Source organism: Temnothorax longispinosus, chromosome 11, assembly GCF_030848805.1.
Source record: "Temnothorax longispinosus isolate EJ_2023e chromosome 11, Tlon_JGU_v1, whole genome shotgun sequence".
Classification (NCBI taxonomy): domain Eukaryota; kingdom Metazoa; phylum Arthropoda; class Insecta; order Hymenoptera; family Formicidae; genus Temnothorax; species Temnothorax longispinosus.
In genome coordinates this window covers 6,080,373-6,104,680 of record NC_092368.1, presented here as the reverse complement: position 1 = coordinate 6,104,680, position 24,308 = coordinate 6,080,373, and the positions used below count along the sequence as shown (strand labels likewise).

The window sequence follows — 24,308 nt, the reverse complement described above, 5'->3', positions numbered from 1 at the left end:
TCAGTAGGGACACGTACTGCCCCAGTATGTGACCCAGTGTCTCGGGTTGAGCCTTGCACTTTTACGGCACATGACGCCGTTGTTCTTAGCGTCTCTGTTCAGCGACACCTTGTTCGCTGCAACATTAGCTCTCAGCTTGAGAGCCGTGATATACCTGGAGGGTTTCAACAGGTTAGGCCGGTATAGCCATTCGTTGCCTATTTTATCGTCTTTATAGGCTGGCACGCCCTTGCCTTGGGACGGTAATTCCGCCCACTTGTGCCATTCGTTCGCTTTGGCTTTACTCTTATAGCCGTCGATCTGTTTGGTCGACTCTAGGGGCCAGCCCAGTTTGGCCACGTGCGCCAAGCGCTTTAATTTGTTCTCCAGCCCTGATGACACTACTAGGGCTTGGATCGCCGGATCGCAATTATTCAGAAAGCGAAAACCAGCTTTTAACATAGCGGACGTTACAACAATTCCGAGCTTGGGAAAGCCCATGCCGCCATCGCGCTTAGACGCGTATAGCAGACCGTCTGCTGTAGACATTGGAAGGTGCAGATAGTCTTTCACCGCCGTCTTTAATGTTTGGTCGAGTTCACTTAATTCTGTGGCACTTACTGTGCCCGCGGTGAAGGCATACAAAAAGTGCGGCAAAACATACCGCGCCAAAAGTTCAACTTTCTGATGTGGCTTTAGGGGTAGCCTTTTAATTCTTGGGAGCGTGTCCCTTAGCCGCGCAATTGCGTGCTTGATAACTACTCCTTTCCACGGAGTAACCTGTATGCCTAGGTATTGCATTGACTGAGCAGGGCCGCAATAGGCGATCCTCTCGCCATTGCTGTATATTTCTGGATCCACCATATACCAGTTAACTTTGGTGGTAACAATACCAAAAGCAACGCACTTCCCAATTGATAGTGCCATTCCCCATCGTGAAAGGAAGCCGACGAGCTCATCCATAAGCCGACTCGCCGCTTCTCTAGTGTTTGCAATGAGTATTATATCGTCGGCAAAAGCCAGGCACGATATACTCAGGCCGTCCTTGATTTGGAAGCCTTCCATTCTTTCAAGTCTGTCTATAATCAAATCCATGCAGACGTTGAAAATAAGCGGAGACAGAGGGTCTCCTTGCTTGACTCCTCTTCTCAATTCAATGTCGAACGTTTCGTCACGACATTTCATGGTGGTTTTGGCTCCTTTGTACGAGTCCATTATCAATGCCACCACCTCCTCCGGCAGCCCTTTTCCGAGTAAGGCGTACCTGATAACAGGGTGCGGAAGGCTATCAAACGCCTTGGCTATGTCCACCTGAGTGGCTACGATTCCTTTGCCTTTCTTTGCCTAATGCGAGAACTTCATTCAGCAAATTGATGTTATTATAACATCCTATTTCCGGCACAAAGCCTTTTTGCCGTGCATTCAGGTGAACCACTTTCCTCAGACGCTGATCCATGATACCCCAATATAATCTGCTTAATATTGAGGAGATAGTAATCGGCCTGTAATTGGCCGCTACTGAGGGGTCCTTCCCCTCTTTAAGCAATAGCGTTGTTCTATTGCAGCGCCACGCGCTCGGTTGTTTCAATGCCAGCATGATTACATTAAAGATTGCGTGGAGGATATAGCCTCCCTCGTTTCTCATCAGATCTCCCTTACAGAGTCCGTCAGGCCCGGCTGCCACTCTCAGCCGTGTAGCCTTAAAACGCTTCAGAATCTCCTCCTTGGAGATAGGATGCAGAATCTCTGCTGGGTTATACGGCACCGTGGCCTTTCGTTCTTCCCGGCCAATATCACATCGACCCGGGCTTCCCCATAGCCCTTCGTAGAGCTTCTTGACGCTCTCAACTGTTGGACTTACTGAATCGCCTGTATCCAGCGTTTGGACATCCATACCCTCTCTTACCATCTTAGCGAGGATAGCGGGATTGTTCTTATACAACTCTTGCGTACGAGCATAAGCTCGGGCTTTGCGTTCACTTCTTCCCGAAAGCCCTTTCCTCCGACTCCGGTGTCTTCGGGAATTACCGCCTGTTTTCCCAGACTCCGGAGCACGGAACAAACTGATCGACAGCTCATAGGCTGCGTCTACCTCCTCTTGCGTTATTGCCTGACCTTCACTTTTTGCCGTCAGGAGCTGGATAATGTGCTGTTGTATTTCCAGCGATTCCTTGGGCTCACTACTCTTGAGCTCCTTAAGCACCGCCTCAAAGCAGGCTTGCCTCCAGTGTGCAGTTGACGTTGATTCGTCAAAGCTATATATATCGCACGGTATCTCCTCCGCATCTAAGAAGACATCCTCGGTCTCCTCCGGATCTACAAAGACATCATCGACCTCTGGCGGTGCACCATCCGCTTGTCGGTCCTCCTCGCTGAGGGGTTTTTGACTCTCGAGGCGCTGCTCTTTCCACCTTTTATAGCACGCCTCACTCCTCTTGTCCCTTATTTGTTTCAGGGTTTTCTCCGGCATAAGCAAAGCCATAGCCTTTGCTATGTTCGTCTCATCCTTGAGCTCTACCTCGAGCTCGAGCATCCTACTCACATCTTCGGCAGAGAAAACTCTACCTCTCCTCGGCTCCATTACCTTCGGAGCAGCTTGCTCCGATCTCACTCGGTTTCTTGCCACTGGGTGTACCAACCTCTGATGCTGTGACAGGCCTCGTTGTGTAGTGAAGTTCCTGTCACAGTCAGGGCAGACGAACCGGCCCTGCTCTACGGTTCGCTGCCCATCGCCTGCCCTGGCTGCTAGGCATTTTGGAAGGTGGCATGCGGCCGCACAATACGACGCATATGACTTGCCACACCGTTCACATTTGTACCTGATGCTCAGGTGAAGGTGCATTTCCTCTATATGCCGGGCCTCATCTTTGACAGTGAGAGCCATATACTCGCCCGCTCCAGCTGCGGCGCAATTTTCGCATCCCCTTCGACTGAAGGGGAGCGATAGTTCACAGACCTGTGTTTCTTGCCTTGGTTGTCTTCGAATAGCCCCCTGGCCGTGCTCCAGGGAAATGGGGCCGTGTTCCCCGTCGTCCGATGCTTCATTTTGATTTTTGCCAGCGTTTACCAATAAGCCGACAGGGGTTGCTAGCCCACAGCCAGCTGTGTTGCCCTGACGAGAATGAAACCCGCTGGCACCGGTATCCCGGCCGAGAGCCCAGGGCATGCTCCCTTAAGAGAGTCATAGTTACTCCCGCCGTTTATCCGCGCTTGCTTGAATTTCTTCACGTTGATATTCAGAGCACTGGGCAGAAATCACACCGTCGAGTTGATTTTGCAGTCCACCAGTTTTGGTTTCGATGGTCAATTCTATGAACAAATATTTGGTAGCCCCATGGGATCCCCTCTCTCACCGATCTTAGCCGACATAGTTATGTAACTTGGAGACGCACTGCATTAGCCTTCTGAATTTTAAGATTCGGTTGTTCCTTCGGTATGTAGACGATATTTTTGCCATAGTGCCGAAAAATGCGGTTAATGCGATGCTTGACGTCTTTAATAACTACCACCCCCGTTTACAGTTCACCTTTGAGAAAAACCGAGGTTGATAACTCAATACCGTTTCTTGATACATTAGTCATAAGAGATGGTGAGAGGCTAATTACGAACTGGTACAGAAAACCGACCTTTTCGGGACGATATATAAATTACTTCTCTAATCACCAACACAAATATAAAATTAATACTATAACGAACTTGGTTGACCGTGCTGTTTTGTTATCTGATGATCGGTTTCATCATGCAAATGTCAAAATTGTTAAAGACATTCTTATAAATAATTGTTTTCCGACCAAGTTAGTGAATAAGCGTATACATAATAGACTATTACAATTGAAGAACAGAAAAGATAGTGGCGATGATTTCTCAGATGTTGCCTTCGACACGCGTAATCATATAGTGATCCCGTATATTAAGGGCTTAAGCGAGGGCATATGTCGTACCTTAAAAAATGTCGGACTTGAAGTATTGTACACGATACCGAAGAAGCTGAACACAGTTATCAAAAAGGGTAAGGATAGATTGACAAAGAACAAAGAAACCAATATTGTTTATCAGATTTAATGTGGAAGCTGCGAGGCTTCTTATATAGGGCAAACTAAGAGACATCTCGGGACTAAAATTAGGGAGCATTGCAATGACATCAAGAAGCATTTCAGCACTCTGTTGTGAGCAAACATAGATTACACAATAACCATAATTTCAAGTGGTCTGAACCTAAGATTTTACACAAGGAGTGTAATACGAAAAAGAGAGAGATAGCTGAAATGTTTTTTATAAAGAAACATAACAACATTATTAATCTTCAGAGAGATACAGATAATCTAAACGCTGTATACGACGGCGTCATCTCGTCAGTTTAATTGTTTATATTTGTTATTTTTCTTGGCAATCTTTTGACTCCTTGATTCTTTTCCTCGTTAGCGTTCAGTCTCCTGAGTAATTCCACTCGCATAACATCGCATATCGGAGAGTCTCAAACTTAAGATGCTTGGTGGTGGAATTTTAATATTTAAGACACGTAAAAATTGATTGTCGCATTTCTCTCTCTGTATATTGGTTTTATGTGAGTGATTTCCCGTAGTTTGTGCTTTGTGACAATGCTGGGACATTTCCATGAACCCAAGGAGGTCTTGATTAACTTATGACAAGTCTTTTTGACCATTAGGTAATGCTCTCTGTTTTTATGACTAATTTCTAATTTATATTTTTATGTGTTATATCGCGATGTTCATATATTTCAGACGGCACTTGATAAGAGCTCTAACCATGAGTCGAAACGTTGTGCACCTATGTATAAATTTAGCCAGGTAGTCGAGCAATAAAAAATTTGAATTTGTTTTTATCTTTATCTTTATTTTAAATACAGTAACGAAAATAGTAACGATTCGTTACTTTTTAAGTAACGGTAACAATAACGAGTTACTTTTCAAAATTAGTAACGATAATCGTAACAAGTTATTTGTTTTTAATCGGTAACGAGTAGGGGAGATCGGGGCTAGACCGTCCGCTTTTTTTCGTTGCCAATTTTTAACAACAAAATAAATAATTATGGTTAAATGTGGTATACCACTGTAAAGAGTGAACCTTTACCCACAAAATTTATATAGGAAATTTTTGTCTACGTCGCTTTGTTTAACAGGTATAGAGCAAAAACGACAACGCAACGGTGCAAAAATTGAAATCTCAAAAATGCCGGGGCTAAACCGTCACACTACATTTTCAATACATATACGTATGTACATCTAATCCTGAAAAATGATAGGATACATTTTAATAATTTTTTTGAAGAGAAAAATATAAAAATTTATTTGAAATTGTTATGCGAAACATTATTAAAGAATAATTGTTTTACCTATTTCTTAAAATAATTAAGGCACGTGAATACAGATCCTGACGAGCGCACGACGACGATGACAACAGCCACGACCACCACCACCACCACCACGACGACGACGCCGACGACGATGACGACGACGACGACGGCCACGACCACGACCACCACCACCACCACCACCACCACCACCACCACGACGACCACCACCACCGACACCACCACCACTACACTAACACTGACACAACGACCAACAACGACGATCTACCGCGGCCGGGACGATCTACCACGCGCGCGGCATGTCAACTCTCGCGCGGAAATCGCGGAATCTTAGAGCCGTGCCTCGCCGTACCTCGCCGACGTGCCGTGAGCACGAGCGATCTCGAAAACAACGGTCCGCCATCTTTTTAATTGGCCAAAACAACCGTTTTGCGACGATACATGCGTACCATTTCTCTCCTATACAAACTGATGCACGTGCAAGGAAAGACAAAATCACGCTCGAGGGAAACCTAATCTGAAATCGCCGCGCCGTGAGCTGAAGTCGTGCGCCCGGCGCGCCACAGTGACGAGACAGGCGGATTAGCCCCAGGTGCTTACAGACGGATTAACCTTAAACACAAATTTTAGGTTTGATCGCCCACGAAATATTAGACATCAACGATAATGAAAAAACTACACTGAATTCGTGTTCAGCATGCATTACTCTTTATAATCACGTACCTCGAGATTTGGAGAGCAAATATTATTGCAGATATTACAAAATTTCCACACGCAGAAAATTTCAATTTCACCTTCCGAAAACACGTTTGCCCTTGTAACTTACCGAAACTCCGTTGGTCACATTGGTACCATAAGCAGCGTTTACAATGTTAATAGCGAGTTCGCACAATATACAGGTTCCGAGATATTTGATTAGACGTATTTACTCCGTAGACGTTTTAACCCCGGTCTCCCCTAACGGTAAAACTAGTTAAAAATATAATTTTCCTAACGCGAGCGTGAAATGGGCCGCTTTTCGCGCTTGTTTTGAGTGAGCAAAACGATCCATTTCTCCACTAGTTGAAAAATGGAGCCATTTCTCAACTAGTGGAGAAATAATATTGTAAAATAAGCGCGAAAAGCGGCCTGTTTCACGCTCTTGTTAGGAAAAATAGTATGAACAACTCGTGGGAAAAGTGGTTGAGCCCAAATGAGTGTGATGGTCTTCACACTCGTTCAGAATCGACCACTTTTCCCACTAGTTGTACAATATACTATTTCCCAACTAAGAATGAAAGTTATATTACTAATAATTCAAAAAACTTTTGTAATTCCAATAATATCAAACCTAAGAGTGACAAGCGTATGAAAATGATAAAATTTAACAACAAATACTTATATATTCACAAAATGAATGTACAACAGTTCTTTACATCACCTTAGCAGATGAAATTCCAGCTTTCCGGTATAACGGACGCTTCCTATATATATTAGCTACATTTGGCGCAATACGAATGAATAATTTTATATTCTATTCGCAAAACAGCATAGAAAATCTATTTGAATGCGTAAACACGTTCATTGTTGATTCATTGATTGACGAATTATACTTAACACTGACTTTGCTTTGTGCTTACGGTACCTCGTACGATACATTTCTTTTATGTACTTAATCGCATATTAAGATTAATTTGTTTTTATATTGTAGTATGAGAAAATATGCACAAGAGGCCGTTATTGATTAATACAGCGCAAGTGAAAAGAAATAATGCAATATTTATATCTTAACAGCGAGGCGTCTATAGCACGATGTTATCATCTTGTTTTCCCAAAAATCAAATAGTAAAACCATAATATTAATATACATGGATAAATTTGGCATTCAATACTCTTCAATTTTTCCTTACAAAATTTTTAAATTTTACAAAAGTAATAAGTAAAAATGGGGGTAAATTAACAAATTTGACATTTTTGAAAAATAAAAATATATTATTGCAAAGAGTATAAAATATAAAACTTTTAACTTTTGCATAAAACGCTTTATTCATATATTTTATATTTTTGAAGATATTCGTTAATAATGAAAAAATCTGTTATTTTTGAAGAGTTTTCGAACGGATTGTACTAAAGACATTGAAATAATATGTCTAAAATGTATTTGGTACAGCCGGCTAACAAGGAAAGGTACGGAAGTATTCTCCTCCGATTTTGATAAGCTTTTAAAATGTTATTTTCTAGACAAAAATATAAGGGACATGTATTTTTTATACGTGCCCGTTTTTTTTTGCACATTTGACTTTAATTTTTTGAAGTCAAAACCAAATGTATCAGAAAAATTTCACTGACAGATTTGAATTTCAGCGGCTAAAAATCAAGAAACGATTCGAAAAACCCAATCCGCATCTGATATGTCGACTAATATTATGTATCCCAGTAAGCAAGTAACATCAATTAACTTTTCAACTATATTGCATTAACGCGTTGCTGCAATGTAGTTGAAATGTTTCTTGCTTACAAGGATAGCTTTGATAAGTTGTTTAGTTTCAGCAAAATATACAAATTTAAAACACAAACTTCCCAGAAAATTATTTAAAAACTGTGGCTATAAAAAAAGTATCACAGGAGATCAAATTTCAAACGAATTCTTGAAAGAGACATGCGGTTGCGGAAAAGAAACCAAGAATTTACTGAAAATGTTATTAATGTAGCTTCTGCAATATTTCTAAAAAAAATCACATTATTGCCCAAAAAAGTCAAATGGAAAAAAAAAAACAGAAAGAAGTGTTCAAAAATAACAAAATTATAAATAAATACAACTATTTTATTTTTATTAGGCATTAACTTCTTTTACAATCTTGTGCACCGGATAATTAAAAAAAAAAATTATTAACTTTTAAATTTCAAAATAGTAAACATAAACTTTATTTTATTTGTATGTATAGACGGACACATGCGGATACCTGTCCTTCCATTTATGAACTAATTGATCACTTATATTACAGAACTTGAGATAAAACTCCTGCAGTTTAGGACATTGTTTCAAAATAATAGAATAATTATCAGGTATATTAAGTTTCGCTCGATAAAGATCTAACATCTTCAAGTTTTTGCACTGCGCTAATAATTCCAACCGGTGATCAGTGAGGACAACAAAGTCCAGATAAATTTCTTGCAAGTGTTGATAAGAAGAAAGTGATCTAAATAAGCTGTCATCAGTAACTGGGTATACGTATCTGTAACAAAAATCATATAATTAGTATAGTATTTTAATTGCGAGCAAAAAATTCATGTAATTCTTTCAAGATGCTTGCAAGAGAAGCAAACAAATTTCAATAAAGAATACAGTAATATGTATTTTAAAAGAAAATGTAGCACACACACTTACAGAAAAAGTTTCATTTTTTGTAAATTCTTACAGTTAGCGAGAGCATTAATACCCTGAGATGTAAGACCATGTGGGTACAGTAAATATATTGCTTCCATGTCATGACACGAATTTGCCAACTCTATTAGAACTGCATCATTATTTGTAGATATTGATAGTAGTGACTCACGCATCCGTTGGTTATTTTGCAGTATTTTGCAAAGACATTCAGTTGTTATACGTGTACCAATAAAGTTTATATGTTCCAAATTATTTAGCCCTTCGAGATACGAAAATCCTTCGTCGTTTATGTGATGACAATAACTTAGATCCAATTCTAAGAAAAATTTGTATTAGTTGTTATGCAATTTATTCATAATCTTGACAATTATACACTATATGCATATACCTTTCAAATTTTTGCATGTCTCTGAAATTTTGAGTAGGACAGGATTTAAGTCCATGCGGCAGTCTCTTAATCTTAAATGCGTTAAACGCCTGCCGCAATTATCAAGAAAAATTACGAAAACATCAACATCAAAGTTGCTTCCTGTAAGATCTAATTGTTGCAAATATTTACATCTAGGTGTAAAATAACAAAATATATCGCACATATATTTGTCAGATTTAATCCATCGCATGTTCAAACGTGTATAGAGTAGAGGATCCCGTGTTAAAATATCAAAGCGCCCATTATTTACTTCATTCATGCTGCATAATGTTACCAAATCTAAGTATTTAAATATTTTAAGTAGTATTTCATCCTGTAAAGATAAAATATAATTAATATAATACAAAATAAATACTTTAATACTCAAAGTGTACGAAATGTCATTGCAATAAATATTGTGATGAGAAATAGACTTCTTAGAATACTTTACAGGAAGCGCAGATAAACTGCAACGTGATGGCTCCTTGTAACTTTTCGATAGAATACGACGCGAGTATCTCTGTCCAAGAGGTTGTACATATCCAGGGATTACCTCTTTAAATGCCTTTTTGCACTTTTTGTGTTTCAAATTACTTTTATAATTAATTCTTCTTTCGCTGCAAATATCATCGGAACAAATTGATTTTCATTATTAACAGAAAAAAAGGATTTAAATATTACCTAATGTACAATAGTAATACCTTTTATAAATAACACAATATTCAGAAAAATTTCGTTGCAGATGAACTATATCCAAGTGTGCACTTTTCGAATCTGCTGTTAAATTGTGAACATCGTCGTGGTGTTGAGAGTACATGCTGTTAATTCTTTTTAACAGATTACTTAAACTCTCGTTAGGATTTCTAGGAAGGATCAAATCTGATGTACCGATAAGCATCACATACACTTGTGTAGAAGATGTACGTGAGCTGTCCTTAAACACTAGTCTGAGCATTTTAGTTTTGAAGTGGCACGGATGCGATAACGGTGGAGAAAATAATCTTGATTTCGGGGGTACAATCTGAGACGATTCAACCCACAACTGAATCCAGTTATTATTGGAATCTTGAGCCAAAATTTGAATTACGCTTCCAGGACAAATTGTTTCGTAAATAGAGACTCTGACTGGATATACAGCTTCATGAAACTCAATATCTTAAAAAATAGAAAATATAATTATACTCTTTTCTCAACAAAACCGAATCTTCTTTACAATATTTTATTTATTCATTCGAATATTATATACCAATACTTTTTTTTTCGCTCGTCATATGGTCCCATGTATATACCATGGAGTATCAATAATATACTCAGATCTCATAGAATCTTTGATTTGCCACGGAGATATTGAAATATCGAAACCATCCTTTCTCGACTATATTAGAAAATCGAAATGTGTCAAATAGAAAATCTTATAACATAAATTTATAGGTAGTAATTACTTTGTACAGAACAATAACAGATAATACCAGGAAATACACATACTCTGACATGTTTTTCTCCAAAAGAACATGGTAAATGAAATTGTTTGCCATAATTATAGGATTCGGGTGGTCCAATTATGTTACAGGTAGTAAATAATATGCCAAAATTCTGACCGTTTCTTATCGTGGGAACATATATTTTCTTCACAAATTGATAGACAAAGTCAACACTATCTTTTTCTCCTACGGATACTCTGCCGATGTAGGGATATCGACTACAACTCTCGCAATTTAAAGATTTATTGTGGGTTGTCATATTGTCTCTCTAAAAGAAGACAAAGAATATGGAGAATAATAATCTTTTCTTTTTTAGCATATGCTAAAATGCATTATAATATTATATATATTAATAATTATAGCCTTCAGATTATATGTATAATCTAACAATAAGTTTATCTTGCTTCCATTCGCATTGCTAGTACTGACATTATTACATAATCTGCATGTGTGTGTTGAATATCATTATTAAATAATTAATTATTTTAAAGAAAATAACAGTTATTTTTTAATTTTGTTAATGTAGAAAAATGTTCCTTTATAAATCTGAAATGTCGGGAGCTCTGTGTTCTTCTACTACCATGTGGCACACACGTACACGAGCACAAAAGAAAGAACAAAAAAATTACACAATTTAGATTGCTCACTTTCGCCAGACTTACGCTTAATTTCTAAATAACTTTAAAGTTCTATTCTACAATAGTCGTAAAAGTAGATAAGACGCGTAAGCAGCCCAGGTAGCACATATTATTTTCATAAACGTTTTTTGAACGTACCTACATAGTTTCATAACCGTAAAGAACCATTAAAAAACGTTTGAACAAAAATGTTTTTGAAACCATAATTTAAGAAACGCATTTTTTACGTTTCTACAGTTAACAAAATATCTGTTAAATTTTTTTTTCAAAATTATAATTTGCTTTATCTGTATATATAATAGCCTTAACAGCTTTTTTTGAAATTTATTGCACTAACTATTGCACAAAATAAATCATTTTATCCACGCACATATATCCTCTTAATAATTATTTACTTAAATTAATTTTGTCCTACCGGTCTTAATCTATTTGTCATCGGACAAATCTGATTGTGAGCTTAGAAAACTTTCAACAGTTTTTGCAAAATAAACGTTCTGCTGAACATGGCCATTGAAAGAACATTTATACGTGTTTTGTTTTAAAAAACTTCCTGAACTGGTGCACATCAATAATGCAATTAAGTTAGAGTAAGACAAGTATAATTTTATTTTATTTCAACTTATTGCACGAAGGTGCACCAGTTCAGGAATTTTTTCGAAAAGGAATAGAAGTCATAGATGCTATATGCATTAAGGTTTTAGAACATTCTCAAGCATGTCTCAAAGACGTCATAAACACGTTCAAAAAACGTGAAAAGTAGGAATTTTAATGGAGGAATCTACTGTAATGGGTAAAAAAAAATCAATTTTTTGCATAAATAAATAGTATAAGGTTTCAAGAATATATTCCCAAAGCGTTATCGTCGAATTCGTAAAATTGACAAAACTATAATACAGCCTCTTTAGTGAGACGCGCTGTGGATCAATACAGCAGAAGTACGCTGTACTGACTTCGCAGTGTCCTCGGCATTCTATCCTTGTGGGAACAAAAAGATTCTTCATACCTGCCTAGACCCTGAAATATTTTGTTTGACCCTACATGTGTTTATATTTATGTGTTAGTATTTTTGTGTGTATGTGTATGTGTGTATGTGTGTGTGCACCTTGGAAAGCACTAAAGAAGCTTGAACAGCCAAGAGAATGACGAAAACTGCCGAACAGGAGTTTTACGAGGAAGAGGAAGGCATTTTATATAGATCCGGAATAGCGGATTGAGCGTTATTTAACTGTAAGAATCGTGGAAATATCAAGAACTTTATTTCTTTATTCAACTGCGATTTTTTTGACCCGCCATATTGAATCCGTTATTTTGAATTTAAAAAATCTGATATCAGATTCAGATTCAGCGACCTCAAAAACCTTTATACTAAAATCTTCATGCATTTCTATGTGCGTTTTTGGCTGATAGCAAAAAAAAACTTTAAACGCGTTTTTCTTAAAACTACTTTTTCCAACTTGGTGTGTAATCAATCAAATAACTGTTGCCACGTACGATTCGATTCCTTACAATTTTCTTCAGGGATTGAACCTACCGCTACATTTTATTGTTTATTTGTAACATTTTTATCAACAATAGAAGATTGATTTTTTGATCGAAAAAAATGTCATTTTTCTTACTGTAACTTCTTCAATTTTTTATATTTTTATTTGCAAGTAGGTTCAATCCCCGCGTAATTGATTAAACTGTAAAGAAAATTTTGGTTTTTTGCTTTCAGATAACTCAGCTCGCGCGTTGCTACATTGCACACCAATAATGCATCGGTTATTGGTTGTACGCCAACACTATAAAAATTAATAAAATTGAAAAAAAATTTTTTTTTCTTTTTTAAGAAAGTCTGTTTATATCACAAAAAAATTAATCCAATATCACTTATAGTTTTTTTTTTTTTTTAATTTTAAAAAGATCATTATTTTTTGCCCGGTTACAGTAGAATTCCCCCTTAAATGTCTTTATCTAAAATGTCTTTATCACTAAAACAAAACGTTTCTATAATATTTTTTTAAACGTTATTTTATCGGAAAAGAAATGTTTCATCGAACGTTTTTCGAATGGACATTTTTACTCATGAGAAACGTTTCCGGAAATCGGTTATAAAACATTTCGGAAAAACGCTTATAAAATATTTCTGAAACGTGTATGTGCTACCTGGGAGTAAGCTATTGACTAATAAGATTTTTACAATCCAAGAATAATCGATTATTGTATAGTTTGTCGACTTTTACTGCTTACGTCTTACCGCATACTCTTACAGTTATTGTAGAATGAGTTTAAGATTTTTCAAAATGTATTTTTTAATGTATTTAATGTATCTTTTATCTCATTGTTTGATGTAGGTTATAGCGATTTAACAATAAGTTACACAAAAAATCATACAGTGAATAAGAAAAATTAATTATCTACCGGAAACCGGAAATTTAACTTGGAACTGAATCAAAAAATTAATCAGAAAAACTAATTTCTATCGATTTTCATACTACTTACTGTTTATCAGCAAGGCAGTAGGTCCACACAGGTACTGTTATTTCATGGACGCTGGGACTGACTGGGACCATCCACCATCTAGCACGGACGCCCGCGCACACAGCAGCGAACAGCCGTGTGGCGCGTACGGGTGCGGCGGCTTAGGGATCCTCACTAGAGGATCCCTACGGCGCGGCGGCTGTGTGCTCGACGTTCAGGAAGCTTCGAGCGGCTGAAAAGCGCAGATATACATCTGCAGTCTCTTTCTTGCTCGAGCTAGCCACGAGAATCGTAAAGTCGTCCTATCGTATTCGGCTCGCCCGTCTTACTCGCGTCTTAGCGTGTCCCTTTCCGCACTAGGCGCGAGACATTATTGTGTCTCTTGATTATGTCACAATTCAAACGTAAAAATTATTAATTAAATAAATCTTTTAATTATATTGAAATTTACTTATCCCGGACATAAAAGATATAAATTAAATACATTTATATATAATACCTACATTTATTTAAAAACATTTGAACAAATAATTTTCTTCAAATATAATAAGAGCCAGTAAATTTTATTGCAATCTCTGCTGTAATAAACTTTTCTAACATATGCATTGAAGACTTATTGTTAGTATAACAACTTTACTTTTATCTATACATATTCTGAGCATTTTCGAATATTGTTATTCTGAAAACAATATTTAAAAATATAATTAGTTGTACTTATTAAAGTACATGTATAATGTTTCCATAAATAATTACAAATAAATATATATTATGTTTGAAAATTTGTAAATATTAATTTTTGTATATTTTGCTCACCATATCTTCTCCTAATTTATCATCATCTTTTTAAGTCTCTCATTAAATTTTATAAGTGTAGTTCAATTGTCAATTGAGAAAGAAAAACTACGATTTTGAGGGAATTTATCAGCGTTATCAATTGAGTGGATGATACAATATTATTATCCCATATTAATTTGTCAAGAATGTAATGCATTTTACTGGAGTGATACAAATAGTCCTTTAGCCTTTATCGTATGAAGAAACATTAACAAAATTAGAAGAGCATTTACTTTATAAAACACGGGGTAAATAATGATTCCGTACATAATATACAACATGATGTAAATAAAGAAATGATACCAGTACATCACTTTATACAAGAACATTATTCAAAATTAAAAAGATTAGATGCGGCAGAATGCAACCATTGCTTTGAAGTTATTGTTTACGAACACAGATATCATAGATTACATAAGCACTTGAAAAATAGTCATGCAGACAAATTAACGGAAGAAGAGGAGAAGGAAAAAAGATTACTTTGATGTTGGGATTACATCACAATAAAGGGATTACTTGACAAAATGTATGCAATCTGCAACAAATGTAATAATAAATTCTTCGTAATTAATGCTATATATTCGATCAAGCACTTGAAAAAATGTGGGTTAAGGGGAGATTCTAGTGTAACGGTTCAAAAAGATCGAAATTTTTTTTGCATAAATTAAAAGTATAACATCTTAAAAATATGCTCCTACAGTTATAAAATCGAATTCGCATAAATAAAGAAGTTATAGCTCTGTTTAGTGAGACGCGTCAGAGTCCCAAACAGCAGGTAGTCGGCCGGTAGGTACAAGAGCCTAACGGGTCGGCTATTGTTATGTTTGGAATCTTTTGAAAGTATTAGAAAACAGTACGGCAAGACTTTTTCGAAGAAGAAGAAGGTTTAATGTATGGGGCCGGAATAGCAGAATAAACGTTCAAGTCGATTTTTCAGCGGTAAGTTTCGTGAAACTTTATCTAAAACTTTAACGCGTTTTTCTCGAAACCATGTTTTTCAAGTTGGCGGGCGTGATAACTTGAAAATTAATAAACCGATCAACTTCGGTCAAGTTTTGTTCAATTCGTTATATTCTCTAGGTACTATACCTATCATTTTATTTTTATTGCATTTATTTATAACATTTTTTGATCAATATATGATCAAATTTATGTCAAAAATAAAAATTTTTTTTAAACGCTATAACTTTTTTAATTTATGATTTTTTCTTTGTTAGGGAGGTATAGTACCAGCGGAAAATATCTAACTTTAAAAAAATATTTCGTTTTTTGCTTTCAGATAACCGGGAGGAACGTTACAACACCCGCCAATAGACGGGAAATCGCAGAGAGAGGTCCAGATTATTTATTATATATTAAAATTAAATAAAGCAAATTGAACATAACTAAAATTTTTTGATACCTTAAGAATGCCTTTTTTTATCCCAAAAAATTATATTTGGCTATCATTAATAGTTTTCTAGAAAAAATTCTTAAAAACCGCTTATTTTTTTGCCTGTTACACTAGAATTCCCCCTTAAGTATCATCTATTTAAAAAATGACTAAAATACTGAGGAATATAGAATTGATAATAATGAAATACTCAATAATTAAAGAAAATGTAACGGATACAAATACAAATCAAAGCACTTATATAATCACTATTTGTATTACGACCAAAATTGCGTTTTTAATCGCAATTCCGTCTGTGTGATTCTGTACGTAATATTTGAGTCTATAGACATTTCATCGCTTCTAAATAACCGAATAATAAGATTCTTAAAACGGTACACATAGATCTATATTCTCATCAATTTTCTTTTGTCAAAAAAAGCGCACATTTATTTCTGAAATGCTATTATTTATGTTACATATACTGTAGCATTTCAGAAATAAAAATGCACTTTTATCGATAAAATAGAGTTGAGAATAGAAGCCTTAGTTTTTAACGGAGTAGCGTGCACTAACTAATTGGCCTTTATCGTATTTCTTACTTCTTTATCCATAATATAAATGTATATTTGTATTATGTGAGACAGGATTTTTATTTCGACAAACCCTTTCACCCGACGCGGCTTGGGTCGGAGCTGTCGGGGCTCAAAATGTAGCTAACTAATATGTCTGATATGTTGGGCGCCAGTTAGTTTTATGAGAACTAACAAACTCTGATTTATTCAATAAAATGGTTCGATTGGGTGATCCAGGAAACAGGAGATACCAAGAAGTGGAAATAATTGACGGAACTGAAGATTACTATACTTACGTTTTGATAAGAATTAGTTTCCTTTATTGTTTTACCTGGCAATCACAACTCTCAGAGATCGACTCTCCGTGCGATCTTTCGACAACTTTCAACGGCGCTTTACAAAATTGACCCTCCGTGCGATCACTTCTTGACAACTTGACGACGTCTTACAATACAATTTGACGACGTCTTAACAGGTTAAATTTAGACCTTCTCGCACGATGCTCACACAGAGAGTGTTCGGCGTTCGGTCGTGCTTTCGCCGGGAGCTTCCTGTGGTTCGGCCGGTTCGAGAGAGCGGGGGAAGTCGCCGCAAGGCCGACGCTCATTGGTCGCCGTACGATACATCGTTATCGATACAGCCGTCGAGGCCTGTTCGGCATTTCGGCTGTATGGGGCAATCCCATTGGACCTGGCGCTAAGTTAATTTTAATGTTAATTAAATATTATCTTATTCTAACGCGGATCCCGAGAGTTTAGACCGCGAGACGTTGAGTTCAGAATTTCCTGTCACATATGACACGGTACGCCTACGAAACAAGTGAATTGTCAAGACGACTCAGACTTATATTAGAAGCTTTATCTAAGAATGTGTACGAAATGACACTAGGAACAAGTAAAGAAACAAGTGCAGAAATGACACCAGGAACAATAAGTTTTTAACGAGTAATTAATATTCGCTTTGTATTTATTGCACAGTACATGTAAGAAGTTTTGAGAATTAGACATTGCTTTTGTTCTATACAAGTATAATCTATATCGTGGTATATATGTAGGAGTAGGTAAAATCGCAAAAAAACAAGTACATTAAATTATCGATGCAACTACATCGACTACTAAATAATCAATAAGTTAAATTAAAGTAGTGCTCGGAATTAGATATTTATTTTGAGCCGATTTTTCATTATACTATTTCTGCCGCTCGAGAATCGATGGCCGAGCGCATGTGACGCCACGCCTTTGAAGCGTACCTATACGAGTATGAGGAATAGAGATCGTACTATCAGCCAAATCGTCAAACACTAAATAATTTTCATTTTTGTAAACAATTAACGCTAAAATTAATAAATTTTCTATTCAATTAATCAATTTTTCTATTTTTGTGATCTATTATACATGATATGTATTGTATATATTATAATACTATATTTGTAATATATAATAATCAGTTTTGAGACAATAGTTAACTTGCAAAGTATTATATATTGTTGATGCGTTATTGTTTTAAAGTGATTTCCCTAGGCTTATCCCACTAAAAGATACATCACTGTCTTCGCTGATGCGAAAAATAGATATATAGTTAAAGCAAATTAACTTAAATTAAATTAAATTAAATTAAAAAACTTATAGTTTTCCAAAACCGCTTTACAGAACGGAATAATATCTCACAGCTCTAATACGGAAAGTTGTTGTCAAAATTGTAATTGTTATACATCACAAATATGTTATTATAATATTTACATATATAATATAATAATATAACGACGTCACACACGTACGATCGGCGCCTCGGCTGTAAAGGCTCGAGTAGCAATGCGAGCAGAAATAGTAACAAAAAGCGCATCTATAATTCCGAGTACTGAATTAAAATATTAGTTCCCTTTTTTTGTTTTGTGATTTTATTTTTATATCATTAATTTACATTTATATCTTAATTATTGTTACACGTAACATACAATTGATGTGTTTCTCTACATTTTTCATTATATTGAGCGGATTCTTTCAATATTCTTTAAAATGATTATAATGTAAAAGAAATAAAGACGAATGTTGCATAGTTTCTTTTGGACCAGAATTATTTCTTATATCCCGACAATAAATTTAGATAGGTTATTTATCATCTGTCATTGACGCAAAATAAAGACACTGAATTAAAATATACAATATATCAAGAGACACGGTAGTGTCTCGCGCCAAGTACACGCGGAGCGAGACCGACCGTGACTCTTTTACGCGACGCGACGGGTTGCGAGTACCCGAGATGTTGAGATCTCGATAACGAGTGAACGGATCAAGTTCTAAGTAGGCTTGATCGATAGCTTGGGGTCCAATTAGGGGGGGGTTTCTCTCATAATATTCTGCTACGTGCCCTACGAGCGGAGATATTGCGACGCAAAGTCCAAATGTGAAAATTTTTTATTATTAAGATACGTCGTCGTCGTCTACGTCGACCGCTCTTTATAACATACATGTAACAAACAGAGAACGTCACTTTCACTTTTTCGACACTGGCGGCGCAGGTATCGCCAGTTTCGATATCGCGCGCGTATTTCGAAATTAGGTCGATAGACTTATCGGTCAGGAGGAAGATTTCTATTTAGGTAAATTAGGTAATATATAATATATATTGAGTCAACGGAAAAGAAGGTTCTCTACGCTTGGCAGAAAGTGCCGCTAGGGAATTTTTAAGTCGATTCTTATGAATCAAGCTTGATATAATATATATTAAGTCAACGGAAAAGAAGGTTCTCTACGCTTGGCAGAAAGTGCCGCTAGGGAATTTTTAAGTCGATTCTTATGAATCAAGCTTGAATTCGATGTCTAGGTATCCCAGGTTGCCGATGACGAGGTCCAGATAGTGCGCTTCATAGTTTTCGGTGTCCAGGTGTAATAATACGTTGAATTCGATGTCTACGTGTCCCAGGTTGCCGATGACGAGGTCCACATAGTGCGCTCCGTAGTTTTCGGTGTCTACGTGTATTAATACCTTGAATTCGATGTCCACGTGTCCCAGGTTGCCGATGACGGGATCCAGATAGTGCGCTTCATAGTTTTCGGTGTCCAGGTGTAATCGTATGTTGAATTCGATGTCTAGGTGTCCCAGGTTGCCGATGACGGGATCCAGATAGTGCGCTTCATAGTTTTCGGTGTCCAGGTGTAATCGTACGTTGAATTCGATGTCTAGGTGTCCTAGGTTGCCGATGACGAGGTCCACATAGTGCGCTCCGTAGTATTTGGTGTCTACGTGTATTAATACCTTGAATTTGATGTCCACGTGTCCCAGGTTGCTGATGACGGGATCCAGATAGTGCGCTTTATAGTTTTCGGTGTCCAGGTGTAATCGTACGTTAAATTCGATGTCTAGGTGTCCCAGGTTGGCGATGACGAGGTCCACATAGTGCGCTTCGTAGTTTTCGGTGTCCAGGTGTAATAATACGTTGAATGCAATGTCTAGGTGTCCCAGGTTGCCGATGACAATGTCTAGATAGTGAGCTCCGTAGTTTTCGGTGTCTACGTGTATTAATACCTTGAATTCGATGTCTAGGTGTCCCAGGTTGCCGATGACGAGGTCCACATAGTGCGCTCCGTAGTTGTTGGTGTCTACGTGTATTAATATCTTGAAATTGATGTCTAGGTGTCTCAGGTTGCTGATGACGAGGTCCAGATAGCGCGCTCCGTAGTTTTCGGTGTCTAGATGTAATAATACCTCGAATTTGATGTTTACGTGTCCCAGGTTGCCGATGACGAGGTCCACATAGTGCGCTTTGTAGTTTTTGGTGTCTAAGTGTATTAATAACTTTAAATCTAAATGTAGGACACGTAGATATCAAATTCGAGGTATTAATACACGTAGACACCGAAAACTACGGAGCGCACTATGTGGACCTCGTCATCGGAAACGTGGGACACCTAGACATCGAATTCAACGTATTATTATACCTGGACACCGAAAACTATAGAGCGCACTATCTGGAACCCGACATCAGCAACCTGGAACACGTGGCATCGAATTCAAGGTATTAATACACCTGGATACCGAAAACTATGAAGCGCACTATATGTGAACCTCGTCATCGGCAACCTGGGACACCTAGACATCGAATTCAAGCTTGATTCATAAGAATCGACTTAAAAATTCCCTAGCGGCAGAATCAAGAGACACGGTAGTGTCTCGCGCCAAGTACATACACGCGGAGCGAGACCGACCGTGACTCTTTTACGCGACGCGACGGGTTGCGAGTACCCGAGATGTTGAGATCTCAATAACGAGTGAACGGATCAAGTTCTAAGTAGGCTTGATCGATAGCTTGGGGTCCAATTAGGGGGGGGGGGGTTTCTCTTATAATATCCCGCTCCGTGCCCTACGAGCGGAGATATTGCGACGCAAAGTCCAAATGTGAAAATTTTTTATTAAGATACTTCTTCTTCTATCTACTTCTAATGCCGACGTCTTATATGACACTACAAAAAGGCGTGATATCCGTACAAAATTACCTTTTTCAAAAAAAGGTAAAAAAATGCGCCAAGTACACGCATAGTAGTATATATGTATTATGTTGTTACCTCGAAAAAAACAAAGTGGTAGTATTATACCTCGAAATAACACCCTGTACATATTGTTTATACAATGCGTAATACTACAAAAAGGCGTGATATCTGTACAAAATTACCTTTTTTAAAAAAATGGTAAAGAAAGGCGCCAAGTACACGCATAGTAGTGTATATGTTGTTACCTCGAAAAAAAAAACAGTGGTAGTATTATACCTTAAAAAAATCTAAGTAACAAGTGGTAGACGAAATCTTTGTATCTTGAAAAATCTCGAAAAAACCTAAACAGTAGTATCTTTACCTCAAAAAAAAAAAAAAAAAAAAAAAAAGTAGTAGTATTATACCTAGAAAAAACCTAAGTAACAAGTGGTGGACGTAATCTTTGTATCTCCAAAAATCTCGAAAAAACCTAAGCAGTATTATTTTTATTTCCAAAAAATTATTACTCAAGTGATACACATCACAAAATTACGTTACCTTATCAAAAATGAGTCGCGCTTCAAGTGATCTATTATTACAATTACAAAAAAGAAATGATATCTCTTTTTAAATTACAGCGCCAATTACAGAGAACATATATTTTTCGAGATACAAAGATTACGTTTACCACTTGTTACTTAGGTTTTTTTGAGGTATAATATTACTACTGCTTTTCTTCGATTAGAATAAAAAATTGAATCATGAAGAATTACACAGAGGTAACAGTACAAAATACAAATATTTTATTAAAATATTTAAACCCAACAAGGGAATACAAGGTATTTAAATACAAAGTTTATATATGTATTTTAAAAGATTTAATCGCATCGCAAAGAATTACAGAGGTAACAGTACAAAAAATAAAAATATTTTATTAAAATACATAAATTTTTCTTGTCAAAAAACTTGGCGCTGCTAGAGAGAGAGAGAGAGAGAGAGAGAGACCTTTTACAAATGTAGATATTACTTATTCTATACTTATTCTATACTTAATTCTAATCGCTTTAAAAATCGAAACTTATCTTAACTTATCCTATACTTAGTAATAAGCCGCATTATTCACCGTCACACACACACACACACACACACACACACACACACATCGCCCACACCCACTCGCTCGCACATACACACCAGGCTGACCTAATTTTGAGGTCTAGCAGCGCCAAGTTTTTTGACAAGAAAAATTTATGTATTTTAATAAAATATTTTTATTTTTTGTACTGTTACCTCTGTAATTCTTTGCGATGCGATTAAATCTTTTAAAATACATATATAAACTTTGTATTTAAATACCTTGTATTCCCTTGTTGGGTTTAAATATTTTAATAAAATATTTGTATTTTGTACTGTTACCTCTGTGTAATTCTTCATGATTCAATTTTTTATTCTAATCGAAGAAAAGCAGTAGTAATATTATACCTCAAAAAAACCTAAGTAACAAGTGGTAGACGTAATCTTTGTATCTCGAAAAATATATGTTCTCTGTAATTGGCGCTGTAATTTAAAAAGAGATATCATTTCTTTTTTGTAATTGTAATAATAGATCACTTGAAGCGCGACTCATTTTTTTATAAGGTAACGTAATTTTGTGATGTGTATCACTTGAGTAATAATTTTTTGGAAATAAAAATAATACTGCTTAGGTTTTTTCGAGATTTTTGGAGATACAAAGATTACGTCCACCACTTGTTACTTAGGTTTTTTCTAGGTATAATACTACTACTTTGTTTTTTTTTTTCTGAGGTAAAGATACTACTGTTTAGGTTTTTTCGAGATTTTTCAAGATACAACTTACATAATATCATAAAGAGGTGAAAAATAAAAAAAATAAAAAAAAAGTTATGTGAAATATATGCAGAGATATTAAACAAAGAGAAAAGTAATTATTCAGTCACCGATTAAACAGCCGAATAAAATTTAAAGAAAACTTTTGGATCAGAAACGATTCTGATGCAGAATCTGTTAGAGCCGGATAGTCTTTTAGTTGTAACAAAGATAATATAACGCAAAATATTTTTAGACTTGTATTATTTTAAAGTAATTATTTAAGACATGTCTTTTAACAAATAATTATTATAATTAAGAAAATAGCAAACTAAATAAATAGCAAGTAGCACATTAAAATATTAATGTCTATCATAAATCTCGATAATTATTATGGTAACATCATTCTACTTAAAAGATTCAATACACACGATAATACATAAATCATAAAACAATATATAAATAATTTTATACACAATTTGATTATACACAATTTTTATACAATGTGTATAATCCACGTGCGCAACACATGTATATGAAGAGAAGTCACCACGCTCGGGCACGAGTAATAGGACTGAGTATATATATACACAATTTCAATACGTTCTGCGAGATTCTTAAGATTTGCAAGCAAATTAAGTAATAAAATAATTGTATTAATTAAAATTCCTACCTTTTTTCAAAATGTCAAGTTAATAAAAACAATAATCAGTTAGCAAATAAATACTATATAAATCATAGACCTAATTGGTAGATAATTATCATCATTCATCATTATATGTATACTGATATATTTTTACGCAGTTTTAAAAAATTATGTAGTCTATGTAATAAATGAATATTACCTGTAGTCGCTATTCTTTAATTAATTTTGAAATCTTTGAGCTAAATTTAAAGTTATTAAAATGGCTTTAATTACACTTATTTATTTAATCAGTCCTTTTGTACTGATTAAATGAACCCCAACCTTGAGTAAACTGTCTTGAGTAAACTGTCAGCGCGAGAATCATATGCTTTGACAACTCATAAATGACAGGTTATTATGATTGATTTTATTCAAGTTATCTTGATGCGTGATATGTCAAATAAATGTAAAACACATATGTTATTAAAAAAATATATAATTATATAAAAAATAAATCACGCGTTGTAGACACGCGCTTTATAGTGTCTATATAGTTAATGTTAAATTCCATCGGCTATGAGTTTGTAACGTACTGTAAAGTGTATTAGCTATTAGAAAAAAGATATCGTAGTAATAATTTCATTTTAAAACGCCGCGATTGATTGACAACTTTTTTTTTCTTGTTAATAAATCTGCAAGATAAGAGTACAAAATATACGAAGCAATTTTCGTTTAAGGAAAATTTTATAAGCAAAACAAATAATATTTGAAGAACAAGCAACAGAGAATGTTTTATAATTTTTAAGTATCTTAATTGGTGGCGATGCGCGGCGACGGTTCAACGTCTTTTATGGTATGTGATCATCGCGCTGTGAGAACAATCGCAAAAAAATTTTTTAAAAAACGATACAATTTAACGTAAATTTTCTGTAAAGTAGAGATT

The 24,308-nt window shown here is 35.8% G+C and overlaps 2 protein-coding genes across 2 annotated transcripts; both read right to left on the bottom strand.

The window, feature by feature from the left end:
• Positions 1-1,267: 1,267 nt before the first annotated feature.
• On the bottom strand, positions 1,268-3,145 carry LOC139822272 (uncharacterized). The gene has a single exon (XM_071793888.1). The coding sequence runs from the start codon at positions 3,143-3,145 to the stop codon at positions 1,268-1,270; it is 1,878 nt and encodes a 625-aa protein (XP_071649989.1).
• A 3,503-nt stretch (positions 3,146-6,648) lies between these two features.
• On the bottom strand, positions 6,649-15,559 carry LOC139822371 (F-box/LRR-repeat protein 4-like). The gene is made up of 9 exons (XM_071794018.1): positions 14,480-15,559; positions 14,170-14,345; positions 13,688-14,047; positions 10,573-10,836; positions 9,789-10,462; positions 9,539-9,704; positions 9,067-9,421; positions 8,679-8,994; positions 6,649-8,526 (listed from the first exon to the last, which is right to left on the bottom strand). Exons 5-9 carry the CDS (start codon positions 10,040-10,042, stop codon positions 8,220-8,222), a joined length of 1,398 nt encoding a protein of 465 aa, XP_071650119.1. The 5' UTR covers positions 10,043-10,462; positions 10,573-10,836; positions 13,688-14,047; positions 14,170-14,345; positions 14,480-15,559; the 3' UTR covers positions 6,649-8,219.
• Between the last annotated feature and the right edge of the window lie 8,749 nt (positions 15,560-24,308).

Bases quoted from the DNA above. Each gene is read 5' to 3' on its own strand.
- LOC139822371 (XM_071794018.1), bottom strand. From the start codon at position 10,042: ATGCTCAGACTAGTGTTTAAGGACAGCTCACGTACATCTTCTACACAA. The intron at 9,705-9,788 runs GTATTACTATTG...TGATATTTGCAG, and splicing joins TATTGTGTTATTTATAAAAG to CGAAAGAAGAATTAATTATA. The intron at 9,422-9,538 runs GTAAAGTATTCT...TTATCTTTACAG, and splicing joins GCAGTTTATCTGCGCTTCCT to GATGAAATACTACTTAAAAT.
- LOC139822272 (XM_071793888.1), bottom strand. From the start codon at position 3,145: ATGCCCTGGGCTCTCGGCCGGGATACCGGTGCCAGCGGGTTTCATTCT.